Source organism: Eulemur rufifrons, chromosome 24, assembly GCF_041146395.1.
Source record: "Eulemur rufifrons isolate Redbay chromosome 24, OSU_ERuf_1, whole genome shotgun sequence".
NCBI lineage: Eukaryota > Metazoa > Chordata > Mammalia > Primates > Lemuridae > Eulemur > Eulemur rufifrons.
This window is the reverse complement of record NC_091006.1, coordinates 6,139,941-6,165,781: the sequence shown is the minus strand read 5'-3', so window position 1 is coordinate 6,165,781 and position 25,841 is coordinate 6,139,941. Positions and strand designations below refer to the sequence as shown.

Here is a 25,841-nt window from a genome sequence, read left to right as displayed (position 1 = left end):
GCAACAGGCTCAGATCTTCAAAGTTTTCTCAGGTTCAGGTTCAGGTTCAGGTTTAGCTTTGTCCTCTGCTGCCATGGAGCCGGCCCCGGAACTTTGTGACGGTGTTGTAGAGATTGCAGAAGAGGAGGAATAGGAGTAGTAGCTTTCTGAGGCAATGATGTTGTTGATCTTAAAGCGGAGAATGTTGCAGGCCTTAACCATAAGGGGCCACGTGAGGCAAAATAAGATATATAACATCACCAGGCCCAAAAATATGCTGGCTGACACCTGCAGGCACCATACAACAGCTGTTGGTGGGCAGCCTGGGGGCCCCCAGCACCCCCAGCAGGGCAGCTCCAGCCGCTCACCGTGACGATAAGGAGGGCCCGCGTGGTGCTGAGTGGGAGCCCGTGGATGTGCAGCAAGAAGGTGAGCTGGTAGTTGCAGTATGTGCTGTTGTCCACACCTCTGTGGGGGATGGGGTTCAGGATTCAGGGAGTAGTCAGGTACCCCACGGGAAGCCCCCAACCCCCACCTGGGCCACAGGCCTGGCTCACCTATTGCTCACCAACACCTTGAAGAAGAATTCAGGGGAGAAGATGCTCTGGGGAATGGTGTCATAGCATGGGGAGTTCTTCAGACACAGCCACCTGCGAGCCCAAGTTCAGGCACTTGTGCTACCAACCATGCCTGGTATGTGCTCACCCCTGATTTCTTCCTCTACCCCGCACACTCGGGGTGAGCACCGACTTCCCTCATTCATTCCTTCTTTCATTCATTCTTCCAATAATGCTTGCTGAACACCTACCCTGCAACAGACTGTTTACTCATTCATTCCCTCCTGCTTCACACGGCCACATGTCAATGCATCTGTTACTGTGCATCCATGCAGCTTAGGGACTGTGTGCCTATTGTGTGCCAACTCATTCATTCCCTGCTGCCTTCATTTTTTCATTCCATGAATATAGCTTGAGCACTTACTAGGTACAAAGTCACATCTTTCATTTATTCTCTCCTTTATTCGTTTTTCAATAAACACAGGTTAAACACTGACTAGGTGTGAGGGGGTTAATTTGTTCACTCACTCACTGCCTTCATTTGCTCAGGGCATCATTTTTTCCTGCCACTGAATCAAAAACAGCTATTGAGCCCCTATACTAATTTGTTCCTCCATAGTTTTATGTATTCATTAATACCTCCATGCAAATGTCAATAAATGCCTACCATGGATTAATTTATTCATTTGTTCATTCTCTCAGTCAATGAATAACTATGTTGAGTCTATGCAGGACCTGGTCCTGTAAGGGAGACAGACTCCACACAAGATAGTGACAGACCACAGTGGTCAGGGCTGGGACTGGGGCGGGGGAGGGGTTGGGGTCAGGGTAGGGGGCACCAGCAGAGCTATAGGGCCAGGATGGGGGAGGCACAAGAGACCATGGGAGCCAAGAGGGAATGACGGTCCCATCCTGAAGCAGAAAAGTCCTCCTGAACTAAGGCCTGAAAAGACTATGGCAGGGACCAAGCATTCCAGACAGAGGGTTCAGCTTGTGCAAAAGCCATCCCCGTTTGAAGAACACAAAGGCAGTCAGTGTTTGGCTTGGGGATCAAGAGGCCTCCCAGAAGCAGAAAGGATGGGCAGACCCTATGGATCGTGGCCAGACAGTGCACTTACTCGATGCCCGAGCTCTGATGGGACATGATGTGGAAGTCCATGTCTTTGGTGGTTATTTTGGTGCTGGTGGTCCAGATGAGGCTTTCAGTCCTGCGCAGGACCGGGTCATCTCAGCAAGGGACCGGGAGCAGCCTGGCCTGCCAGCTTAGAGGCCAGCCCCACCAGTGAGAGCAGGGGCGGAGCCTTGGGTGGGTGTGGCTTCACTATGTGGGCGGGGCCTAATGTGTGGGCAGGGCAAGAGTTTGCTTGCGGGAGCCTCACTATGGGTGGAGCCTGAGAAGGGGGCGTGGGTAGGATTTGCAGCCAGGGTGAGAGGGGCTCGGCTCAGAAATGGGAGGGGCCTGCAGGGGAAGAAAGGCAGGCTATGCGGAGGTTGCAAGGGGTGGGGGCCCACTGTAATTACCTGTCCCGGGGGCTGTTGTAGCGGTAGATTTCCTCCTTGCTGTAGTCCCTGATGCTGTTCAGTGTGGGCCCACCGCCCACCACCTTCAGCACGAAGCTGCCAGGGGCAGAAGTGCACATGGACTGGCCTCCAGTCCGAGTCCTGCATCCCTCCTCCCACCCCCTCCACCTGCCCTAACCGAATGCCAGCCATGCCTTTACCTGCCCTGAAAACTGCCAGAGTCTCCCGTCACCAAATCTTGAATCAAGAAGAAGGGGTAGAAAGCTGTGGAGTTGGAGGGGGTTGAGACCAGGAGAAGAAATTAGCTTGGCCGGAGAAGTGGAGGACGGAGAGGGGAGGAAAGAGAGCGGTGGAGGACCAGGGGCGAGAGCAGAGGATGGGCGGGCTGCGGGGAGGTGTGCGGGCAGGGAGAGGGCAAAGCGGTGGGGCAAGAGGGCATTGAACTCTGGAGAGGAAGGCACTGAACACACGCTGTCACGGTAGAGAAAGCAGGGCATCTCGGGGTCCACATGCATGCAGTCGAAGTAGTGTTTGTTCTTCAGGCGGTTGTACTCCAGCGTGTAGGTAATGTCGAAGGCCAGGCGCTTGCCTGGGGGGCAGCCGATAAGCACAGGTAACATCAGGTTGCCCTGAGAGGGAGAAGAAAAGCCTCACCTTGGAGACGGCCGGGGTCTCCTCAGGCCCCACCAGACTGGGAAGGGGGGCAGGGAGGACAACCTGCCTCCTACACACACCACCACCGCCTGCCTGGCTCACCGTCACCACGGGGAGGGGGAGCAATACGATCATGATCATCATCAAACAATACTTTTAATAACCGCAAACACTTAGGTAGCTCTTACCATGTACGAGGCACTGGGTGATGTTCTAAGAGCTTTACATATTCAAATTTATTTAATTCTCAAAATAGCCCTGTGTGGTAGAGACTATTAATATCCCCATTTTAGGAATGGCAAAAGTGAGACACAGAGAGGTCAAGCAACTTATTAAGCAACCAAGGCCACACAGCTGGTAAGTGGTAGTGTTGGGATTGGAACAGACAGGTTAGCTGCAGCTGCCTCTAGAATAAGACATACAAAACCACCGACAGCTGCACCAATGAAACCCCAACTCCTAGTCAGACTGTATGGATCTGAACTTGGACCTGAATTCTCAAATATTAGGCCCACAGGAGCATGGGATATATGAGGGAAGCAGAGCCTGGGGTGGGTGTTAGGGAGCAGGGAAGCCCCTTGACATTGTCTTCAGAATGAAGAGTCCCTTGGGCCATTTCAGGGAGAGGGCACAAGGGTTTCGCCCATTTCTCAAAGGGACTTGAGCATCTAAACACTGTGGCATGTGCCTACTGGTGGCTGGGGAGAGGGTCAGCGGCAACAGGTTAAGGGCTTCCCATGCCAGGTGTGGGACTTTACACCCATCAGCCCCTCACTCACTGGGAGGTGTAATGGACATCTCAGATTCAACTCAGCTAATGGCACCTCCATCCCTCCAGCTGTCAGGCTAAAAGCCTTGAACCTTCTCTCTCGCGCACCCACATCCTGCCCATCAGGGTATCCTGTTATTCCTAGCCTTCGAAAGAGATCCAGAACTCACCCGTTCTCTCCAACTCTTTTGCCCCCACTCTCGTCTTGTCCAACCTTGTCTCCTTCCTGGTGTCCCCGCTCCCACCCTCTCCCCTTCAGTCTGTTTAGCCCATGCGGCCTGATGGACCTTGTGAACACTTGAGTCCCTCCTCTGCTCAGGCCACTCCCCTGGAGAGCTTGCCCCCCATGGCCCACAAAGCCCCAGCAGGCTCTGCTCCCCACTCACTGCTCTGCCTTCATCTCTCCACTTTCCTGCTTGCCCTGATCCAGTCGCACCTGCTCCTTGTTTTTTCTTTAGTCTAACACATGAAATCTCATGTAATCCAAAGAGTCGGGGGTCTTTTACAACACGCATTTTACTGCCCAGTGTCATTCCAAGCCGGGAGGGAGGAGCACCAGGGTCTGCTGGGTGGTGGCCAGGGAAGTGGGTGAGGACAATGACTATGGGTCAGATCCGTCCTCTACCGCTTAGCAGCTCCCTGGGTTACTCTGAGTGGGTATCTGTAACTCTCTGAGCCTCAGGGTCTGCATCTGCACAGAGCGGATACTGCATGAGTAAGCAAGGGAAGAACCAAGGACCCGAAGATGTGAACAAAGGACACGTGAGTGAGCACTGTGTGAACGGAGGGCCAAGGTGGTTGTCACGCCACCTTTGTGGCAATTGGAAAAAGAGGACCTAACCCTCAGACACTTTACTCCCCCCTGCAGAAAAGTATCAGAAGGAACATGCACGCTTACGTGCAGCCTACACAACTGTGACGGCAGCTCTTGCTCAAAACGTGAATGGGTGGAGGAAGGAAATTATGATAAATTAGTGGGATTCCCAGGGGGAGCACCGGGAACCAGCCCGGTTGAAACCCGACCTAGACCCTCCTCTCCCAGGGCCCAGTACCCCAAGCTCCAATACTTGCATACGGGGTCCCTGGTGCGTGTTCTGGAAGCAGTGCCCGGAAGAACCCAGCACCTGTGGGTAGGAGCAGGTGATGACTGTGTGCCCCACGAGCCCAGTCTTCCCATCATCCTGCGTCCCTCCCCCTCCAGGGCGGGACCTTACTTTGACACTCATGGAAGTCTTCAGGAGGTGGTGACCACTAAGACCCTGGTCGTAGCAAAACTCTTTCTCCTTGAGCGTAATCTGGAGAAGCATAAGTGAAGGGGTGAACAGGCTTGCCCAAGGACCCAGGGACGGTTCAGATAACCCATAGCTGGGGCGCGTGGTGGAGGCTGGCAGGAGAAGGCGGACTTCCACTTCCTACTCACAAGAATAGATTAACAGCCCCCGCTATTACCGCTCCCACCCTGGTACCTCGCTCCCCGCCAGGCCTTACCTCGAATAGCACCGAGTTGCGATTGATAAAGACGTCCGGGATCACTGTGGCCTCGATGCAGCTGGGGTCGGCCAGCACCACGCCCACGCTCACCGGGCTGCGCTGGTGGTAGCCGATTTCTGCCGCGGGAGACGAACAGGCTCAGGCCCCGCCCCTCGGACGCAGCCCTCGCCCCGCCCCTCGGCCCGCGCGCAGGCCCCGCCCACAGACCGGGAGCCAGGTGCGTCTGGAACTGGTGGCTCAGCGCCTTCATGAAGATGGAGAAGGTGTATTGCGCGCCCTTGTCCAGGAAAATGCGCTCGGGCAGCTCGGACTCGGGCTCGAGGTCGTAGATCTTTTCGTAGCTGTCCATGTCGATGTGCACGCCTCCCGCGCTCAGCCCGTTGCTCGCCAGGTAGAAATAGTAATCCTGGCGGACCCGACGGGCGGGGCAAAGTCGGCGCCGGGGCTGACGGCGAGGGGCGTCCCGGCGCCGCCTGTTCCCCGACTCCCAACCCTCTACACGCACCTGGTAATGTTTCTTGTTCTTCCACCAGCGCCAGGTGGGGTCGTGCACCGGGTCCGCGTAGGGCTGCAGGGACCGCCGGGCACCGTGACCGGACGTGGGAGGGGGACAGCCCCCCGGCAAGCGGCCTCCCCAGACCCCTTCCTAACCCAGTTCCAGCCCCTAACCAAAACCGAAGATGCATACCCGGGGCCGCCTGCGTTCTACCCAACGGCCACTGCCCCAAAGCCCTGTCCGCGTAGCCCCGCTCCAGCCAGGCCCCTCCAGCGCCCGCGCCCCGGCTCCTCCCCGCTCTCCCCCGCGCTGCGCCCGGGGCCGCACCCCTGCCCTCCACGCCGGTTCCCCGCAGCCCGTCTCAGACACCGGCCGGCCCGGGACAGCCCCGCCCGCCGCGAGGCGCCCACCTTGTCGTACTTGGAGTGCAGCCAGAGCAGGTAGTAGACGAGGCCCTGATACACGGCCAGCGAGTTCTCGCTGTGGAAGCCCGAGGGCTCCAAGATTTGCGGCGGCCGCGCCCGGTAGCGCTCCTGGCGCGTGTATCTCTGTGGGTTGGGCAGGCCCCGCAGGTTCATCTCCTTGAAGGGGCAGAGGTCGGTGAAAGACAGCATCAAGTGGCTCCTGGGCAGCGGCAGTGGGGGACGGTGAAACTGTTTCCCGCCTCTGTGCTGCGACTTCCCAAATCTAATCCAGCGGGACCTTCCTCCTCGGCTTCAGCCCTGGTGCCCAGCGTCCTCAGAACACATCCCCTTGGACGTCCCTCGATCCCTCAGAGCAGAGTCCCCCCACCTCAACGGGCAGTCCCCAATTGCCTGTCTACTTGACCTTCTAAGCGCTGTCTGTTCCACCTCCCCCTTTCTCCTGCCACCCCAGCGCCGGGTCCCTGCCCCCACCCCCAGTCCTAGCTCCATCTGCCTCCCTGCTCTGATTCACCCTTTGCAGGTGACCAGAAAGATCATTATTGAACACGGTAAACTCTAACCCTGTAGTCCCTCCCCTTCATCCCATCCGTGGATCCCCAGGGTGCTCAAGATGAAGTCCAAGTTCCTATGACCACCAGTCCCACCTCCTCCCTGCTCCCATCACCCCTGCACTCTTGCTGCAACAGTTCTTCAACCCCAGTCTCCTTTCCTCCTCAGGGCCTTTGCACATGTGGTTTCCCCCTGTCTGGAACACTCTTCCCCACCTCCTCACCTGGCTAATTCTCCCTTGCCCTTCTTGTCACAGCTCATCCACCCTCCCCCCAGGCTGGCTCGTGCTCATCCTTTGAGCTGCTGTAGGTGCTGAGCTCCCACTAGCACAGGCCTCAGGTCCTCTGGGGTTGGCTGTTCCCCCCCTTAAGAATGACAGCTTCATGAGGACAGTTCCTGGAGTCCTCAGACTGCCGGTGAGGACCAGCGTCTTCTCACCCTTGCCGCTGCAACTCATAGCGGTTGTATTGCATGTATATCAGCAGCTTCTCCACAGGCACAAGCCTCTTGACCAGCCGGCCCTGCTGGTTTTCTATAAGGTACACCAGCTGCAGGGAGAAGGCAGGGCCAAGTGAGCTGGTGTCAGTCATCCTGTGGCACCCCAATGTCCCCTCACAGCCCCCACCCAGCACCTGGTTTAATCTGCCATCTTCATAGAAGAGAGTCACCATGGTCTCACTGGATGAGTAGAGGGGGGACTGATGCATCACCTGCAGGCTGAGGTGCACCTCCCAGCCCTTGGACGGGAACAGTTTGTACAGTTGGTAGCTGCCCTCCAGGAGGTACCAGATCTGAATGTACAACAACCGGATGTGTGTATGAGAGCCATGGGGACCTGAGCCCACCTCTTCCTCTGCCCAACGATGGCCCCATTATTTGAGGGGTCAGGCTTGGGAGCTCACCTCCAGCTGGGACCAGGTGAGCCCCCATTCCTTTCTCCATAGTGCTGTTTCTACTTCCCAGAGCCTAGCCCCGTCTGGGTCCAGCCCCCACTGTGATGATCTTTTTCAATATTTCAGTCTGCTTGCATTTCGGTTACTTGCAACCTAAGCGTTCCTAATCTATACAGTCCCTAAAAGCCAGAGTTCCTAGTGCTGAGACCTCTTTTTTCTTCTCACTCTTTGTAGCCTCCAGGCTCTCACCATTGCCTTGGTCTCAGTTTCCCATCTCTGCAGTGCTGCCCAGCCTCACATACGTCTGAAGGGGAGCTCACCTCCCCTTCCTGAGCCCCAACCCCGGAGATCCCATCTAGCCTCCAGGATGTCCCCCCATGTGGCCTTCCCTGTGAAGCCTCCCTGACACACCCCCACACACTAGGCCAGTCCCCTCCTCTGAGCTTCTGTAGGTACTGTTTTCCTGGCTACAGCCCTGAGCACTCTGAACTGTCACTGTCTGGGAAGTCTGTCTCCCCGACTGGACTGTGACCCTGTGAGGACAGGGCCCAGGGCTGACTCAGTCACCACTGAGTCTATAGCACTGGATCAGGCATACAGTAAGTGCTCAATACTTATGAAATGAACTGCACAGTGGAATGAACAAGGGCCCCCTCTGGGAATCAGATCATGGCTCAAGTCTTTTGCTTTGCTGTGTGACGTTGGAAAAGACACTTACTCTCTCTGCTGTAAATGGAACTTCTGCTGCCCTTCCCCAGGGTCCCTGAGCATGTTCCCTCCCTTTAGCCCCTTTACCCTGACTGGGGGAAGAAGGGAGGCCCCTGGGGATTCGGGGTGGGCAGAGAAGGAGTAGGGAGAAGGGAAGGGCAGCCCACCTCCTCGGTCTCTGTGACAATTGCCATGTCCCCAAGGAAGGATCTGACCAGGTAACTGATGGACTGCTCCTTGGGGAAGTCTGCCAGGTAGATGAAGTTTGCCATGTCAGCGCTGCAGGGGCAGAGACGGAGAGCTGGGGGTGCCAGAACAGCTGGTTATCCCGGATCTCCGCTTCCCCCAACTCCAGGCCTAACATAACCCAGGAACCATTTACCCAGTTTCCCCACCGACCTTGTGAGAACATGCAAAGGGAGCCTGCAATCCTAGCTTCTGCCCCCACCCCAAACCCTGTGGTGACCTTCTGCCCTTAGAGTCTCCCCATCTGCAGAATAGGAGCACCCGGCCACCCTGGCAGTTTGCCAACCATCCTTGGAGGTGGCTCAGGGGCCCCTAAGTTCCTGAGGAGCGAGAGGGTGGCTGGCTGGGAAGGATCCTAAACTGTCCCCAGAAAATGCTCTTCTATTGCTCACACAGGTTGGGTCCTTATATAAGGTTTCATCTTAAGAAAGGGCTCCTATAACTTTAAAATATTGGCTTCCCCATCCCAGCTCTGACTACCCCAGGCCATGTTTTCCCGATGAGTCCTGATAACTTCTAGACTTGGGCATCCTCTGAAGATTTGGTGACTTCAGAAAGGGTCCCCACCCTAGAGGTGTTGGGGAGGCAGAATATGCCTGGCCTGCCAGGTGGGGGCCCACCTCTGCAGGAGGAAGTTGCCCCAGATGAACAGCAGGTTGTTGTATGGGTTATAGAATATGCCCTTGGGTAGCATTTTGGTGTTGGTGTAAGACTCTGTCCCTAGGATCATCAGGAACTCCAAGCCTCGAGCTGACCAGGGCAAAAGAAAAGAGGACACACAACAGTGAGGTGGGATCACCTAGGCCCCTCCTGGCCCATCCCCACCTTTGAGACCACCTCTGCCTTCCCCTCCTACCTTCAGGGACAAATTCCGGGATTTTGTAGTGGACTTTCAGTTCATTAGTAACTACAGGTGGGGAAAACACAACAAAATCTCCTGAGGCCCTGGCCTTTCAAAACCTGAAGTTGGAGCAAGTCATCCACTTTCCAGTGCCCCATAAAACCTTCCAGTGGCCTCCCATGATTAGCCCTTAGAGTTTCTTCATGTGGCTTATAAAAAAGCGTTGCCTCTGAGAAGATATCATCCTCTTAGGGCAAAGGACTTGTCTCCTCTCACCCCTTGGCTGGAGGGTTTTGTGCAGCGCACAGCCTGTACAACTGCATATGGTGGCCCTGTTCTCACTGCAGGTAAAATAAAATCAAATCTCCTTATCGTAAGCCACAACGGCCTTCCAGATCTGGCTTCTGCTCACCTCTCCAATCTCACTCCCTCCTCTCTCCCCTCTGTTCCAGTCACATCGGCTTCCTCTCCGTTTCTCCAGCCCACCAAGCCTCTACTCTGTTCTTCACTGTGACATGGCAACAGTTCCTTCCCTCTGCCTGCTGAGCACAAATCCTTCAGGATGGGAACGCAGTCCATGGTCTGGGCTCTTGCCTTTTTGCTCCTAGTCCGTTGTGTCGCCCTGATTACCTGTGTTGTAGCCAACCATCTGGAAGTCACGCTGGGCATTAACGTACTTATTCTCCACCAGCAGCAGTAGGTAATAGTCACCCGGGATGAATTCCGCCCAGGTGATGGAGCAGCTGTCAACTGAGAGGGGAAGGGGGGTCCGGAGCAGCCCCAGGGCCCAGTGGCCTCGGTCCTGTGACTGTCATGCTCCTCCCCATAACACTCTCGAAGATACTGCCCATCCTGTGACCCCCTCCCACCCTTTCCTGCTCTCCCACACCCTCCGTCCCCCCACCCTCCTGCTGCAGACCCATTTAGGGGATGAGTACCTCCTATCTGTTCACACACGGACCACTGCCTGGGCAGCATCTCAAAGGACACGTGGCCATCTGCAGAGCAAGGCGGATTCATGCCAGGCCCTTCCCATCCCATCCCATCTGTGTGGCACCCCACTAAACCAACTCCTCGACTGTCCCCCTCGTGCCTCCCTAGCCTTCAGTCCTTGGGATTCCGGGGGGCAGATCTCACTCTGGCCGTCAGTCACTGTAAGAGTATGTCTGTCTCTGGTCACAGTGTTTGGCTCAGGTCTGAGGATGTGACCCACAGTGGTTCAATCAGAGTGCACCCTGGGACTTGCGTTAGAAATAATGGGAAAGATGGCTGGGTGCGGTGGCTCATGCCTGTAATATTAGCTTTCTGAGAGGCCGAGGTGGGAGGACAGCGCAGCTCAGGGTTCGACACCAGCCTGAGCACAGTGAGACCTCAGCTCTAGAGACAAGGAACAAAAAAAAGACCCCCCCCCCCAAAAAATACACAAAAAGCACAAAACCCAGCAAAAAATTATAAAAAGAAATAATGGAAAAGAGGCTGTTCTCATTCTCTTGGGGTGACTCAAACTGGTAGGTGATGTGGGCCCCAAGATCTTAGGGGCCATCTTTAACCCCCATGGAGGAGTAGCTACCTGAAAACGAAGCCAAATTACAGGGCTAACAATAACAAACGCTCCATAGCGCTCACCATGTCCCTAGCCTGTTCTAAGGCCTTTATGTATATCAACTTATTTAATCTTTGTATCCACCCAGTGCAGTAGATACCAGTACTATCATCATCCCATTTTGTAGATGATTAAAATGAGATCACAGAGGTCAAGTCACCTGTCCAAAGGCAAAGAGCACGGGGATGATGGAGCAGTTTCTCTCCAGAATCTGTTCCATAATTACTATGCGACATGACCTTGCCAAGAGACAGGTCCTGACGACATATCCTTTGTGCCCCTGGACCAGCCGTGCTCCAAGTTGGCCCCTGGTCTTTTCATTTATAGAAGTCCGCAAATTCTTTGTGCTTAAATGATTTTTGAATTGGGCTTCTGTTCTTTGAAATCAAGCACATGATGAAAGATACACCCTACCCCTACAAATGCATAAAGCCACCCCCCCCCCCCATAGCCTGGGACCCCTCCTGAGGGTACATGGTGAGGAGTGAGGGCCTAAGGTCAGAATTCCTGGAGGTGAGAGTATGGAGGGGTCTCCTGGGCTGCCAGAGGCCCCTATCCTTACCTGTGATGGTCCCAAAGTGGACATAACCCTCATTCTTGCCAGTGGTGAGGGCCATTATGTACTCAGAGCCATTGCTGTGGAAGTTCACAGGACACAACCGCTTGATGCATTCGGTGGCCAGGACACGAACCCAGCTGCCTAGGGAGGCCAGCATGGGGCCTCAGGCCCAGGTGGCTGGACCTGGGGCCTGCGCCCCTGCCCCCCACTTTCCTGGCCTTAGCAAGCCTGTTACCTGTCCTCTCTTGCTGAAGCACCTGTTCAGTGTGGCGTCAGGTGCTCTTGGTAGAGAGCACTAGGTGCTTTTGAGAAAATTCCTCTCGCTCACACTCTGTCCATGAGGTTCAGAGTGGGCTGACCCCTCCCTTGAGCTCCCCTAGCTGGAGTGATTGGTTTTGAGCTGGGCGTGGGACCAAACTGGGCAAATCAGAGACAGTTCCAGCTTGTAATCACTAACAAAGAGATGCTCTCTCCTGGGGCTACCGAGGGGCATCCTCCCAGAGGTGACTAACAGTGGCAGTGAGCTCCTGGATCCAACAGTCCCTGGGACCACCTGCCCCTAGGCTTTCAGTTGTGTAAGCCGACAAACTGCCCTTTGCTTTGGCTTAGCCACTTTAATTTGGTTCCCCTGACTGATAAATTGCTCTAAGGGAGAGAATGAAGCTGTTTGGGAACGTGCATTAGCTAATGAAATGTAAGTTTCACTACAGTGTTCAGTGACGCTGTAAGCTGACGGTTCTCATCTAGATGGAGGGAAACCTAGAAGCAATAGGAGGGCTTTGGTATCATTTAAAGATGAGGCTGAATCAACAGTGCTTTTCCTCTCTGGTTGGTCTCCTTCGTGGCTTTGCCTCTTCAACAGCCAACAGCCCAGTCTCTGTTTCTCTCTCTCTGTCCTCTCGCTCTGCCCCTCTCTGACTCGCTGTGCCTCTCTCCTCCCCCAACCCCGACTTGCTGTCTCTCCCCCTGCATCTCTCTGGGCATGTCTTTCTGCCACTGTGTGCGTGTGCACGTGTCTATTTCTCCCTGCTCCCTGCCTTCACTCACACCCCCTCTTCCCACAGCTGGGTCACGAGTCCCAGGAAGGTCTGAGCAGGAAGCCACGCCAGCATAGAGAGGGCAGGGGAAGTCCTTTGCAGGGTGGGCAGTGGTGATCGGGACCTTGGCAAGTCCCTGCTGCTCCCCACCTCCGCCAAACCCATGGCAATTCCAGTCCCAGGTGCCTCCAGTGGCTGGGTTCACCGCTGTGCCCTCCCCAAGGCTTGGGCCAGCCATAGCCCCTCACCGCTGCCTCGGTTGCTCTCATGGAGTATGTTGTAGGTGCCTGTAAAATAGTAGACGAGCTGGTTCTGCCGAATGAAGAGCGTACTCTCGGTGGCGATGGCGTCGTAGATGGTGGCTGTGAAGCCAGCCTGGGGGCAGTAGAAGGAGCCTACCCAGCAACTGTCAATGCTCAACTGCAGGGGAGCAGAGGCTAATGGTGAGCAGGTGGCCTTGGCCTTGGCCCCCATGTCCTACCTTTGGGGAGGCTCCTGCTCTGACAACTGCTTGGGATGGACACATGCAGCTGCTCCAGGGCGCTCTCCCTGCTCAGCCTGCAACAGCACTTCGGGGGCCAAACTTCCCCAGTATGGGCCAGGGAAGTGGATGACCCAGGCCCGAGCCAGTGCAGGCTTTGTGTGCCCCCTGCAGCTGGGCGGTGCACAGCATGCTCAATGGCTCTTAGCAGTCCCTATGCCAGGGTTGTACCCACATGGATACAGAACATCCCATGCTGCCCTTCCTCTAATCAAAAAAAGAAAAATAAAATAAAAAATAAAAAAATCCCATGCTTGGCCCAAGACACGTGTTAACAATCCTATTCTACTGTGAATACACTTAGCTGTCAGGTTAACACTTCTTGAATCCATTGGCCAGTTACTAACACTAATAGCATCACTAACAGCAGGCAAACCTGAAAGATTCAATCTAAATCTCATCAAGCTTCCAGAGCTCACTACCAGTTCATAGGCAACATGGGATATTACGGACTGAATTGCGTTGCCCCCAAATTCACATGTTGAACCCCAGACGTGACTGCACTGGAGACAGGGCCTTTGAAGCGGTGATTACAGTTAAATGAGGTCATAAGAGTAGAGTTCCGATCCGTAGGACTGGCGTCCTCATAAGAAGGGGAAGAGACACCAGGGTGCGCCCGCTTGGTCTCTCCACTCCACAGAGAGAGGCCACGTGAGGACACAGCTGTCAGAAACCAGCCCTACTGGCACCACGATCTTGCACTTCCAGCCTCCAAAACTGTGAGAATGTGAATTCCCGTGGTCTAAGCCACCCAGTCTGTGGTACTATATTGTGGCAGCCTGAGCAGTCCAATACGTGGGGCCAGAGGAACAGCCAAATTTTACAGGACAAAAGACCTAATTTTCTTAAACAAATTGCCTGGAAAAGGAGGGGTGGGGGGAGTAGCCTTACAAGCGAGAAGAGTCTTAGGAGATCAACAACCAATGCATCATGTCAAACCCCAATTCAAACAGACCAACTTTGAAGATAGATAATTGGGGAAAATTGACTATGGCCTAGTATTAGATATTAAGGCATTATTACTAATTTTGCTTGGTATTACAATGGCATTGTATTTTGTGGGTTTTCTTTTTTTTCCTGAGACAGTCTTGCTCTGTCGCCTGGGCTAGAGTGCCGTGGCATCATCATAGCTCACAGCAACCTCAAACTCCTGAGCTTGAACGATCCTCCCACCTCGGCCTCCCAGAGTGCTAGGACTACAGGCGTGCACCACCAAGCCCAGTCTATGGTTTTATTTTTTAAAAGTCCTCATGTGTTAGAGGGTCAGAGATATGTCCTTGAGTATTTTAGTAATTTACAGGTCAAACAGTATGATGGCTGCCATTTTCTTTAAAATATTTCAAAAGATGGTCGGGCGTGGTAGCTCACGCCTGTAATCCTAGCACTCTGGGAGGCCGAGGTGGGTGGATCGTTCAAGCTCAGGAATTCGAGACCAGCCTGAGCAAGAGCGAGACCCCGTCTCTACTAAAAATAGAAAGAAATTAGCAGGACAACTAAAAAAAAAACAAATATATATATATATATATATATAAATTAGCCAAGCATGGTGGCACGTGTCTATAGTCCCAGCTACTCAGGAGGCTGAGGCAGAAGGATCACTTGAGCCCAGGCGTTTGAGGTTGCTGTGAGCTAGGCTGACGCCACGGCACTCTAGCCTGGGCAACAGAGTGAGACTCTGTCTCAAAAAAAAAAAAAAAAAAAAAAAAATTCAAAAGAAAAAATAGTGGGACAGCAACAACAAAGGCAAAATGTTGATAATTACTGAAGCTGGGTTCATGATACCCTTCTCTCTAATTTTGCATCTGATTGAAATTTTCCACTAAAAAGGAATTTTCTATTAATCTTTTCAATAAAAACTGCAAATCAAAGCAAAACTCTAAGTTCTGCTGCTGAGAGAATTGCAGCAAGTTAAGGAGAATGTGAACATTCTCGCTTCCTCTACCCTGTTCAGTATCATAAAATGTCATTTCTATAAAAGTCTTGTAAGCCCCACAGGCTACAGAACTGTTGCTATGCCTGGTGAGACTAACCTATACCCTCTAAAAAGTCTATAACTTTTATTGGTTGTCATACTTAATAATATTTGCATTGATGCCTCTGTTTTCTGGAAGAAATACTTGGAAATTTCTTTTGTTAAGTTAGAAGAGGATATCACACACCCTCTTTTCCCATGTATATGAGGAAGAGAAAAGCTTCAAGTCAGTTGGATTTTCTATTGGAACAACTTTTGAGCATTCTGACTCATTTAATTTAATAAGGATCGTGTTGGGTTCCCCTGGCCACAGTGACTGCATTGGGGTGGGCAAGTGGCCTGAGCCGCACCAAGTGGAAGGATCTTGTTACTTTGGGGCTGGGGGCTGTGGCGTGGGAAAGATCTTTCCCATTGGATATAGGCCTGAGAAGATGCAGCCTCTGCAGTCTTCAGCTCCAGAGGACAGAACGGTTTTGAGCATAAAGTCAATAGAGAGGAATCAGGTCCAAGAGATGGAGAGAGAAACTCCATCTTGGTGACATTGTTTGAAATCCTGGATCCAGCTGAGACTGAAGTCCTGAATTTTTCAGTTACCAGCAAGTTTCCTTTTCCACTTCTGGCAGATGGCTAGGTAAGCTCCCAAAGCCATTTCCCCCATATTTTTTGGTGACTGAGTTTAGCTGGGCATGTGTCACCCAGACCCTCTTGCAGTTGGATGAAGCCATGTGACTAATTCCTCACTAATGGAATGTGAGTGGAAGTGAATCTTGCTTAAAATAAAATGGCTTGCCTGACACTTCTACTCTGTCCTTTTCCCACTGGCTAGAATATGGACATGGGCGTGACCCAGCTGTGATCATACAGATGTCAACACCTAGGGCCTAAGGGTTCCTCACCTCTGGACTGTCCCCAGAATGAGCAACAGTGTCTGCTCATCTATTCCCTTTGAGGGTCTCTTTGTTACAGCATCTAAATCTAAACCCTGACCAACACAGGGCTGCAGAGAGCTGAGCAGGGGGAGGATCTGGGGTCCCCGGGAGCGCAGTAGGGAAGAGAGGAGAATGAGAGATGGGGTCATCACGGAGAAATCCCTATGGGTGAAGAACAAGAATAAACAGGGTTCTGTTTTGGAGTGACGGAAATGTTTTCGAACCAGATGTTGCTGGTGGTAGCACAGTATTGTGAATGAACTAGATGCCACCAAATCGTTGACTTTCAAATGGTGAAATTTGTGAATTTCTCCTCAGTGAATTAAAATAAGAAGGAACAAGAAAAAAGATACCTGAAGTTCAAATGGAACTTGTCTTCCTTCCTGTGATGTAAACCCCTTCTCTGCCTCCAAATCTCTTCAGCAGATCTAAATCAACCAACCACACATTCCCTGGATGTGCTTGGGTCAGAAGTTCATGCAAATTGAACAATGTTGGATAGACTTGGCGCAGAACAGAGACAGCTGGCACAGGATAGGAAGACGGTCCACCAACCAAACAAATTCGGTAGAACAGGAACTCAGAGCCAGAGGGGATCGGGAGAACATTAACCCACATGAGGTCCCGGAAATGGTAACAGGGGCTTTTGACCTGGATTGAAGGAAGTTAAGGTAATCTTATAGGTTTGTCGCCGGGCATAGTTGTTACCTGGGACACAATTAATAACCAGCATTTTCTCCCTCACCTTGTGGCAAAGCCATCCTGATTTCACTCTGGGTGAACTGTCCTTTCTGACTCTTGTCTCAGCTGCCCTCCTCAGTAGGGCAGAGCTAATGACCTGTGCTGAGCCCACAGGCATGTGCTATTAGCTTGGGACATGTGACCCAAGGTGGACCCATCAGGACCAAGGAAATAAATTTCAGAATTTTTTAAAAAAATGCTATTTGGGAAATAGATGCTCCCTTTCTCGGGCCCGGGAGTTGGGATGATATAAACCAGTTTGAGAACGGGGCTAATTCAAAAGACGTGGAGCTAAAGCTGAAGTCCTCACCTGAGCCCCAAATCAAGCCCGGCCTGAAGCCTGGTCTGTGCCCAGACTTGGCATTGAGGTGCACCTGCTACACCCAGTTCTGTGCAAGACACCTGGGTTGGAGCTCCGCCCGCGGCTGCACTAATTCTAACGTCTTTCTGTCCTCGAACGCAGGAGAACCTTACTTCAGACACTCCCTCCCTGTTTGGGGATAATGCAGGCTCCAATGCCTGATATGAAACCTAGGGGCCAGATGTATATCACAATTCGGAATTTTCCAGAGCATACAAGGTAATAGGGCGCATGTATACCATTCGTTATAGAAACTATTAACTTATCCCACAATGTTTCTATGCAGTAAATATTAATATTATTCCCATTTTACAGAAGGGACTCTGAGACCAGGCAGGTAAAATGACTTGCCCAAGGTCACACAGCCAGGAAGTGGGAGAACCAGGATTTGAACCTCGGCCCTCTGGCTGCATGTGTTTTTCCTTCATGCTATCTGCCTCTCATGGGGACTGGTGAGTCCCTGGGGACCCCCTTCTGTAGCCCTAGACCCACCATCTGCCTGCACTGCTCACCTCCACAAGAGAGAAGTCCTTGAAGCTGGTGTCACTCATCAGGATGTGCTTCTCATTGGGAATGCCACCCAGGATGAACACAGGTGACTGGTCCACAGTGAACCACAGGGGCCTCGATGAGGTGTTCACAAAGTACTGGGGCTTCAGGTCCACGAGCTGCCAGGGAGGGGCAGGGTTTACTTGCTGTTCACGTTTAACAGTTTGCCACCCTGTCTCCCACTAGGATGCCAGGAGGGCAGGGATTTGTGTCTATGTGTTCACTGCCGTGTCCCCGTGATGCCACAATGTGTGTGCAGTAAGTACCTGCTGAATGAATGCACTGTGATTAAGAACATGGACACAGGAGTTAGGCAGACAATTTCAAGTCGCCTTCCACGTGTACATGCAAATGGTTCCAACCCTTTGGGGCCTCAGCTTTCTCCTCTTTAAAATGGGCATGTGAGGCCGGGCGCGGTGGCTCACGCCTGTAATCCTAGCACTCTGGGAGGCCGAGGTGGGCGGATCGTTTGAGCTCAGGAGTTCGAGACCAGCCTGAGCAAGAGCGAGACCCCATCTCTACTAAAAATAGAAAGAAATTATATGGACAGCTAAAAATATATATAGAAAAAATTAGCCGGGCATGGTGGTGCATGCCTGTAGTCCCAGCTACTTGGGAGGCTGAGACAGCAGGATCCCTTGAGCTCAGGAGTTTGAGGTTGCTGTGAGCTAGGCTGACGCCACGGCACTCACTCTAGCCTGGGCAACAGAGTGAGACTCTGTCTCAAAAAAAAAATAAAATAAAATAAAATGGGCATGTGAGATATGTCCCTGCAGTATAGTTGAAAACACGAAATGAAATGAAATGAAATGGGTATGTGAGCACCTCCCCTCACAGGGTCACCGTGAAGGCTGGACATGACTGTGCATTTAGTAAGCACTTCGCCTGGGGCCTGGCATGGAGGTAAGTGCTCTGGAACTGGGATCTGCCACTTGGTTTGGAAGCAATCAGGGCCCCAGCCCAAGGCCCAGACAACCGTCTCTAACCCATGTCTTCTCCCCTTCCCACTGCCCGGCCCTCACCTCCTCTCCCACCGTGAAGTGGATGGTGTTGTCTTGCTCTCTCTTCAGGAAGCCGTTGATATTCACCTGGAACCTGGCAGCAGGTGCGGGGCAGGCGCAGGTGAGGATCCCAGTTTCAGGGGCTCCTGCCACAGCTCATGGCTACCTCCCCCGTTCCTCCCCTTTGGTCTCCCCCAGGTTCATTTGGGGACCTGGGGTTAGGAATTCCTCCCAGAATCTACCCGCTACCCCAGCTTGGGAAAAGGCACCTTTTATCTGGAATGAAGGGCCCCAGGCCATTGCTGCGGATGAGCACGTCCATGACCACGCTGCCGTTCTTGATGGGCATGGGCGTGTACCAGCTCATGACACACACCTCCTCTGCCATGCATGGCTCTGCTGGGTGGCAGTGGGCACTGAGGCTGTTGGGGCCTCCCAGTGGCCCCCTCGAGGCCACAGCCCATATGGGGATCTCCCTGCAACTTCCCACACCCATTTCTAGGCCCTGGGTCCCACCGTGTGGCCCCATCTAGGCCTCCCTGTACCCTCCTCCAGTCATGGGCTGCACTGAGGCCCCTCGCAACCCCACCACCTTCCCAGCCGTGACCACTGCAGACGTCCCCCAGGCCCACCGTTGCTGCGGAAGGGGGCTGCCTCCATCTGGATCTGCAGCTGCTCTATCTTCCAGCGGTAGAAGTTGACTGGGGACTGGAAGGTGACCAGCACCAGGGGCTTTAGCCCCGTCAGGTGGCCCTTGCGGACCAGGTCCTCTGAGGGCTGAGGGTGAGATGGCCCCGCAGGTGTGTCCTTAGGATGGCCTCTGGGGACCCCCACCTTGTGCCTCCCAGCCTGTCTTCCTGGGCTGGGTATGGACGGCCAGAGAACGTGGTCTAGGTTTGGGGCTGGGATGGGGGACGGGCCAGGCTAGGAGAGGGGCAGAGGGCAAGGGGCTGTGAAGGGAGTCAGAGGTCTTCCTGGAGGAGGTGACTCCAGAGCCAGGGTCGTCAGGCAGAGTGTGCGTATGGGGAATGCATAGGCAAGGGCAGCATGTGATGGGCAAAAACGTGAAGGTGGGAAGAGATCTGACACCCAGAACTGCTGGCAGTTTCTCCCTCTCTGAGTGTACCCAGTCCCACTGTCAAGGTGGGCTTCTCCCTGCAGAAGACGCTCTGCCACCCCCACCAGTCAGACGACAGCCAGGGTCTGGCCCTGGCAGTGAGAGTCGGATGGGGCAGGTAGTCAGAAAGGGACTGAGCAAGAGGGCGAGAGGACATCCACGGACAGGCTCCCAGAGAGGCAGGATCCTGGCTGGGCACAGACAGAGGAAGGAAGGAGAAGAAGGACGTTCCAGCTGTACGGAACAGCATGAGCAATGGCCCAGAGGCACTCCTGAGAGAAGGCTGCACTGGGACCACTAAGGGGGGTGCGGGGTGGGCTGTGGGACAGGGCAAGGGATGTAACAGGTACCTTTGCACAGCCCTTCATCCTTGGCCTCCCCTCCATCCTGCCAACTACACCTGTCTCTGGCCCTGCCTCTGGGTTCCCAGTGTCACAGGGGACCAGGTGCTGGTGGGGTGGGGACCTTCTCCCAGTCAGGACAACAATGGCTGCCACCACCCTGGTCCGGTCCCCCCTTATCTCCTGCCTGGGCAATACGGCAGCCTCCTCACTGCCTCCCTGCTCCTGGCCTGCCTCCCACATGGCAGGGGGAGCCTGCGAAGGCTTGAGCCAGGTCACACCCCTCAGCTGCTCAGAGCCTTCTCATGGCTGCACCTCACTCAGGGTAAAAGCCAAGTCCTCACCACGGCCCATGAGGCCCTGAAAATCTTCCCCCATCCCCTCTCTGACCTCTGTCCTCCCACACTCCCTCTGGCTCATGGTGCTCCAGCCACACAGGCCTCTCCATGGTTCCTCACATACACTGATCTCTTTCTTACCTCTGGGCCATTGTGTAGGCTGTTCCCGAGACCTGGAATGCTTTGCCTCGCTCTCCTTACAGTTGCCCCTTTTCATCATTTAGGTCTCTGCTCAAGCCTCTGCAGAGACACCTTCCCCACTCTCCCCTGCTAAAACAGTGTCCCCCTCCTTTCTAACATATGGCCTCATTTTAATTTCCTCAGAAATTACTTTACTGTCTGTTTCCCTGGTAAACGGAATCCACAAGAAAAACCTGACCATTTTGTTTACCATTGTATCACCTGCAACAAAAAGAGGGCCTGGGCCGGGCACAGTGGCTCATGCTTATAATCCTAGCACTCTGGGAGGCCGAGGCAGGAGGATTGCTTGAGCTCAGGAGTTCGAGACCAGCCTGAGCAAGAGCAAGACCCCATCTCTACTAAAAATAGAAAGAAATTAGCCGGACAACTAAAAATATATAGAAAAAATTAGCCAGGCATGACGGTGCATGCCTGTAGTCCCAGCTACCTGGGAGGCTGAGGCAGGAGGATCGCTTGAGCCCAGAAGTTTGAGGTTGCTGTGAGTTAGGCTGACGCCACGGCACTCTATCCCAGGCAAGAGAGTGAGACTGTCTCAAAAAAAAAAAAAAAAAAAAAAAAAAAAGAGGGCCTGATTCATAGTAGGTGTTGAATGAATAGAAAAAAGTATTATTCCCACACTTTTACAGATAAGGAGAAAAGGTTCATGGATAAAACACTCTGCCCAGGGTCTCACTCTAGTAACTTATTGCCAACATTCACTGACATTCACTGAGCCCTTTCTATGAACCGGAGGTCATGCTAACTGCTTCACACATATTTTATCATTTTATGATTGTTAAGGATGAGGAAACTCTGGCACAGACAGGTTAAGTAACTTGCTTGAGGTCACACAGCTATTACGTGGCAGAGCTAGAATTTGAATCCAGTCAGCCTAGCTCCAGAGCCCAAACAACTAACTACCACACTGTACTTGCTCCCACTAAATGCTAGTTAATGGCAGATTCAAACCCAGGTCTGCCACCTCCAGAACTTCGGTTCTGGACCACAGCTCTCTATTGTCCTCAAAAAGCTTACTTGCACCAAAACAATCTAGAAAAACAAGAAAAAAGTTGGAAAACCCAAACTTCCTGATTTGAAAACTTACTACAAAGCTACAGCAATCAAGACTATGTAGTACTGGCACAGTCCAGTACTGTGAGAATAGAATTGAGTCCAGAAATAAACTCTTAGGTTTATGGTCAGTTGCTTTTTGACAAAGATGCCAAGACAACTCAATGGAGAAAGAATAATCTTTTCAACAAATGGTACTGAGACAACTGGTTAATCACACATAAAAGTTGGACCCTATCTCACACCATATATAAGAATGAACTCAAGGCCAGGTGTGGTGGCTCACACCTGTAATCCTAGCACTCTGGGAGGCCAAGGCAGGAGGACTGCTTGAGCTCAGGAGTTTGAGACCAGCCTGAGCAAGAGCAAGAGCCCGTCTATACTAAAAATAGAAAAAACTAGCCTGGTGTGGTGGTGCACGCCTGTAGTCCCAGCTGCTTGGAAGGCTGAAGCAGGAGGATCACTTGAGCCAGGAATTCAAGGTTACAGTGAGCTATGATTGGGCCACTGCACTCCAGCCTGGGTGACAGGAAAACCTTTTTTTTTTTTTTAGAGACTGGATCTCATTCTGTCACCCAGGCTGGTCTCTAACTCCTGGCTTCACGTGATCCTCCTACCTCAGCTTCCCAAAGTGCTAAGATTACAGGTGTGAGCCACTGTGCCTGGCCTAAATGAATAAATAAAAGGAAGTACTGGCACCTGCTACAACACGAATGAGCCTTGAAAACATGCTAAGTGAAAGAAGTTAGACACAAAAAGCCACATATTATATGATTCCAGCCAGGTAAATGATATGTTCGGAATAGGCAAATTCATAAGGACAGAGAGTAGATTTGTGGTCTCCAGGGGCTGAAGGAAGAGGGGAATGGAATGGGGGGTGAGTGACTGTTAATGGGTATAGGGTTTTGGGACGATAAACATGTTCTGGAATGAAAATAGTAGTGATGGCTGCACTGCTTTGTAAATACCCTAAAAACAAACTGTACACTTTAAAAACGGTGACTTTTATGGTGAATTCTATTTCAATAAAAAATATGGCCAAAAAAGCTCACTTGAGCATCTGTTAGGTGCCTCGGGAGGTGCTGGGAGCTATACACAGATAATCTTCTTGAATCCTTAAAGCCCCGGTGTTGGATGGTGCTACCACTATTAAACGTTAGAGATGGGGAAACTGAGGCTCATAGAATGAGCCCACCCACACTGCACCCACTCACCTGTCCCTCGCAGGAATAGTTGATCTTCAGGTAGTAAGGGAAGCCCAGGTATTTCTGCAAGGAGAGATTGGGCAAAATGTCCAGAGCTGAGTGAGGTGCGGGTTCAGGGCTCCTGTGGTTCGCTTCACCCTGGTCCCCTCACCTCGTCTGGATCGATGGCTGAGTCCACCAGCATACGGAACACGTTGCCCACTGTATCCACGAGCTCTTGAACAAAGAACCGGTCGCTCGCGCTATTCTCGCCTATTCTGTTAAACTCGTTCAGGACAACCTGCCAGGTGCACTCCTGGATATCCTCAATCGCCCGCAGCCTCCACGGAGCCAATAGCGCCACCATCAGTGTCCACAGCGCCCGCAGGACTCGGACTCTTGGCCACGCAGGCCCAGCAGGGGACATGGTTCGGCCGCACACAACGTGGCTAGAACCTGGAGAACGCGGGGGTCAACACCCGCGCGCAGGATACCTCTCCCGAGCCGACTTCTGAGATCCCACCTCGCTTCTGCGCCTCCTACCACCCCGGTCCTTGGCACTGCCTCTGCTTGGGCTGCAGGCTCCGCCCCTGCTCCTGGCCCCGCCCCTGCTCGGACTTCTGCCCCCGCCCCTGCCCCTGGCCCCGCCTCTGCTCGAGCTTCTGGCCCCTCCCCTGCTCCGGGCTCCACCCCTGAACCTGGACCCGCCCCTGCTCTTGCTCCTTGCTCCGCCCCTGCTTTTGCTTCTGGCTCCGCCCCTGCCTCCCTTGTGGGTCCCACCTCTGCTATGACTCCGGGCCCAACCCCGACTGATGCTTCTGGCCACGCCCCTGCTCCTGCGCCTCGTTTCGCCCCGCCTTCTTGTCTCTCCCTTTAACTTTGCCCTGCCCTTGCTCCTTGCTTCGCCTGCTCTCTGTATTCTACCCCTACGCTTGACCCACTCTCGGTTTCTGTTTCTCGCTTTGACAGAGCCCCTCCTATTTTCCCCTGTCCTGCTCCTGTCTGCGGTCGCACCCTTGTACTTCCACCTGGCTCCGCACCCACTTCTTGCCCTGCCCCCCAACTTCTCTTCGCACCGCCCCCTTCTCTTCGCTCGGACCCTGACCAGGAACCGGGCCCTATAGCTAATTGCGGCTCTCTCCGGGTCCTCGTCCCGGACCTTCTCCACGACCAGTCCTTTCTCCTGTCCAGGTCCCTGCTTCTTGCTCGGGGCTTGCTCCTCGCCCCGCCCCTTCTCTGCCACCGAGCGCTCCTTATCGCCCCGCCCTTTCCCCGGGTCCTTAGCTAGTTGTTCTTCCCGCGCCGGCTCCTTGCCCCGCCCCTTCCTCTGGCCACGCCCCTGCCCCTCGCCCCGCCCCTGCTCTGCCACCCGCTCCTTATCGCCCAGCCCTTTCCCCTGGTCCTTAGCGAGTTGTTCTTCCCGCGCCGGCTCCTCGCCCCGCCCCTTCTTCTGGCCGTGCCCCTGCTCCGCGCCCCGCCCCTGCTCCGCGCCCCGCCCCCGCCCCTTCTCGCTAGGGACTCTCTCTTCGTCTCTGGATTTCTCCTCGCCGCGAGACCTCTCCTTGCCTTTCTCTCTCTTCTCGCCCCGCGCCCTCTCCTCGCCCCGCACCTCCTGGTTCCACGCTGGCGCTAGCTTCTTGGTCAGCCCCTTCTCGATCCTCACCTTCCTCTCGTGCCGCAACACCTTCTCTCCTCTCCTCTTCTGAGCCCCACTTTCCATGCCCTTGACACCTACCTGCTCTACGTCCAGCCTCCTCTAGCGCTGCCCCTGCTCATCGCCCCGCTTCTCTAACCGCAATCTGCCCTTCGCCTTGCCCTTCCTCTTCCCCGCGCCGGTCTCTCCCTTTCCCTATCTGCCAGGTCCCACGACTCTCACTCAGGTCTTTCCCTTGTCTTTCCCCTCCTCGCCTCCCCCCTCCCCTCCCCTCCCCTTCCTAACCCTTCCTCGTCCCCGGCATCCCCGCCCCCCGATGGCACCCCCCTCTCCCCGCCCCGCGGTACCAGTCACTTGGTTAAAACCGGTCAACCGTCGCTTGGTCTCACCAGTCCCGCCCCTCTTGCCCGGTCCCAAAATGGCCGCCTGCACTTCCACAACTGACTTCCGCCTTTGCGGAGGCGCGCCCTCCTCGCGCGCCCGTTGCCACGGCGACGCGCACCCAGCCGGCGCCGAGGGCTTGCTTGCGGGGAGGGGGGGTGGCCCTCAAATTCCAGCACCGGGCGCCGGGGGCTTGGCGGTGGCCGGCAGAGGGTGCTGAACACAAAGTTGGCGCTGGGAAGGCCTTCAAGGAGTTCCTGTTGGTTCGTCCGGCAGTCCACACCGTCCCTGCTTGTCCTTCTACCCCCAAATTCTACTCTTAAAAAAGAAGTTTGGTGTCCTAGAGACCCTGGGGGAATGAACAAATCTGCTGCGCTTAACACGGTCCTCTGCAAAACGCGGGCAAGGGCAGCCATCTTACACAGTTGTGGGAAGTCAATAAGATATCATGTGAAGATATTAATAGAAGCAGTGTCTGGCACAAGTAAATATTTTTCATTCTGGTGCCTGACAGTTAAGGACACAGAACGTGACTTTTTGTTTTGTTTTGTTTTGATTGTTTTGGAGATAGGGTCTCCCTATATCACCTAGGCTGGTCAGTTCATGACTTTTTTTTTTTTTAATATATATATATTTTTCTTTAAAATAGAGACAGGGTCTCGCTCTTGCTCAGGCTGGTCTTGAACTCCTGATTTCAAGTGATCCTCCTGCCTTGGCCTCCCAGAGTGCTAGGATTACAGGCGTGAGCCACCATGCCTGACCAGTCCAGGACTTTTTGATGAACTGCAAAGTGGACTTGTAACTCAGTGGTTTTCAAACTTGAGCATGCATTGGACTCCCCTAAAGGGCTAGCTAGTTATGCCAGGTTAGTGGGGTCCACCTCCAGAGTTTTAATTATATCTGGGGTGGGGCCAGAGAATTTCTAGCCCATCCCGTTTCCAGGGGATGCTGATACTGATGGTCTAGGTACCACACCTTGAGAGTGCTCTAAAACCTTCCATGATTCCCCAGGACCTCAGGAAAACATCCAAACTCCCTCAGTTGGTTTCTAGAGCTCTGCATAATCTCATCCCTCTTTCTATCCCACTCATCTTCTTCCCCCGCCCCATAGGTCTCTGTAGTGCACAGCCAAGTTACACAGAGTGGTTTGAAT

The 25,841-nt window shown here is 53.6% G+C and overlaps 1 protein-coding gene across 1 annotated transcript; it reads right to left on the bottom strand.

Moving 5' to 3' along the window:
- Window positions 1–9: 9 nt before the first annotated feature.
- CATSPERG (cation channel sperm associated auxiliary subunit gamma) lies at window positions 10–24,690 on the bottom strand. Its single transcript, XM_069458147.1, has 29 exons — window positions 24,655–24,690; window positions 22,826–23,109; window positions 22,684–22,737; window positions 19,055–19,199; window positions 18,692–18,818; window positions 18,444–18,516; window positions 17,385–17,540; window positions 12,577–12,748; window positions 11,295–11,432; window positions 10,068–10,127; window positions 9,760–9,879; window positions 9,145–9,195; window positions 8,909–9,038; window positions 8,210–8,321; window positions 7,074–7,232; window positions 6,880–6,989; window positions 5,878–6,091; window positions 5,477–5,539; window positions 5,179–5,377; window positions 4,969–5,087; window positions 4,695–4,775; window positions 4,548–4,604; window positions 2,530–2,686; window positions 2,258–2,321; window positions 2,058–2,153; window positions 1,655–1,744; window positions 537–629; window positions 348–447; window positions 10–267 (listed from the first exon to the last, which is right to left on the bottom strand). Exons 2-29 carry the CDS (start codon window positions 23,078–23,080, stop codon window positions 10–12), a joined length of 3,453 nt encoding a protein of 1,150 aa, XP_069314248.1. The 5' UTR covers window positions 23,081–23,109; window positions 24,655–24,690.
- Between the last annotated feature and the right edge of the window lie 1,151 nt (window positions 24,691–25,841).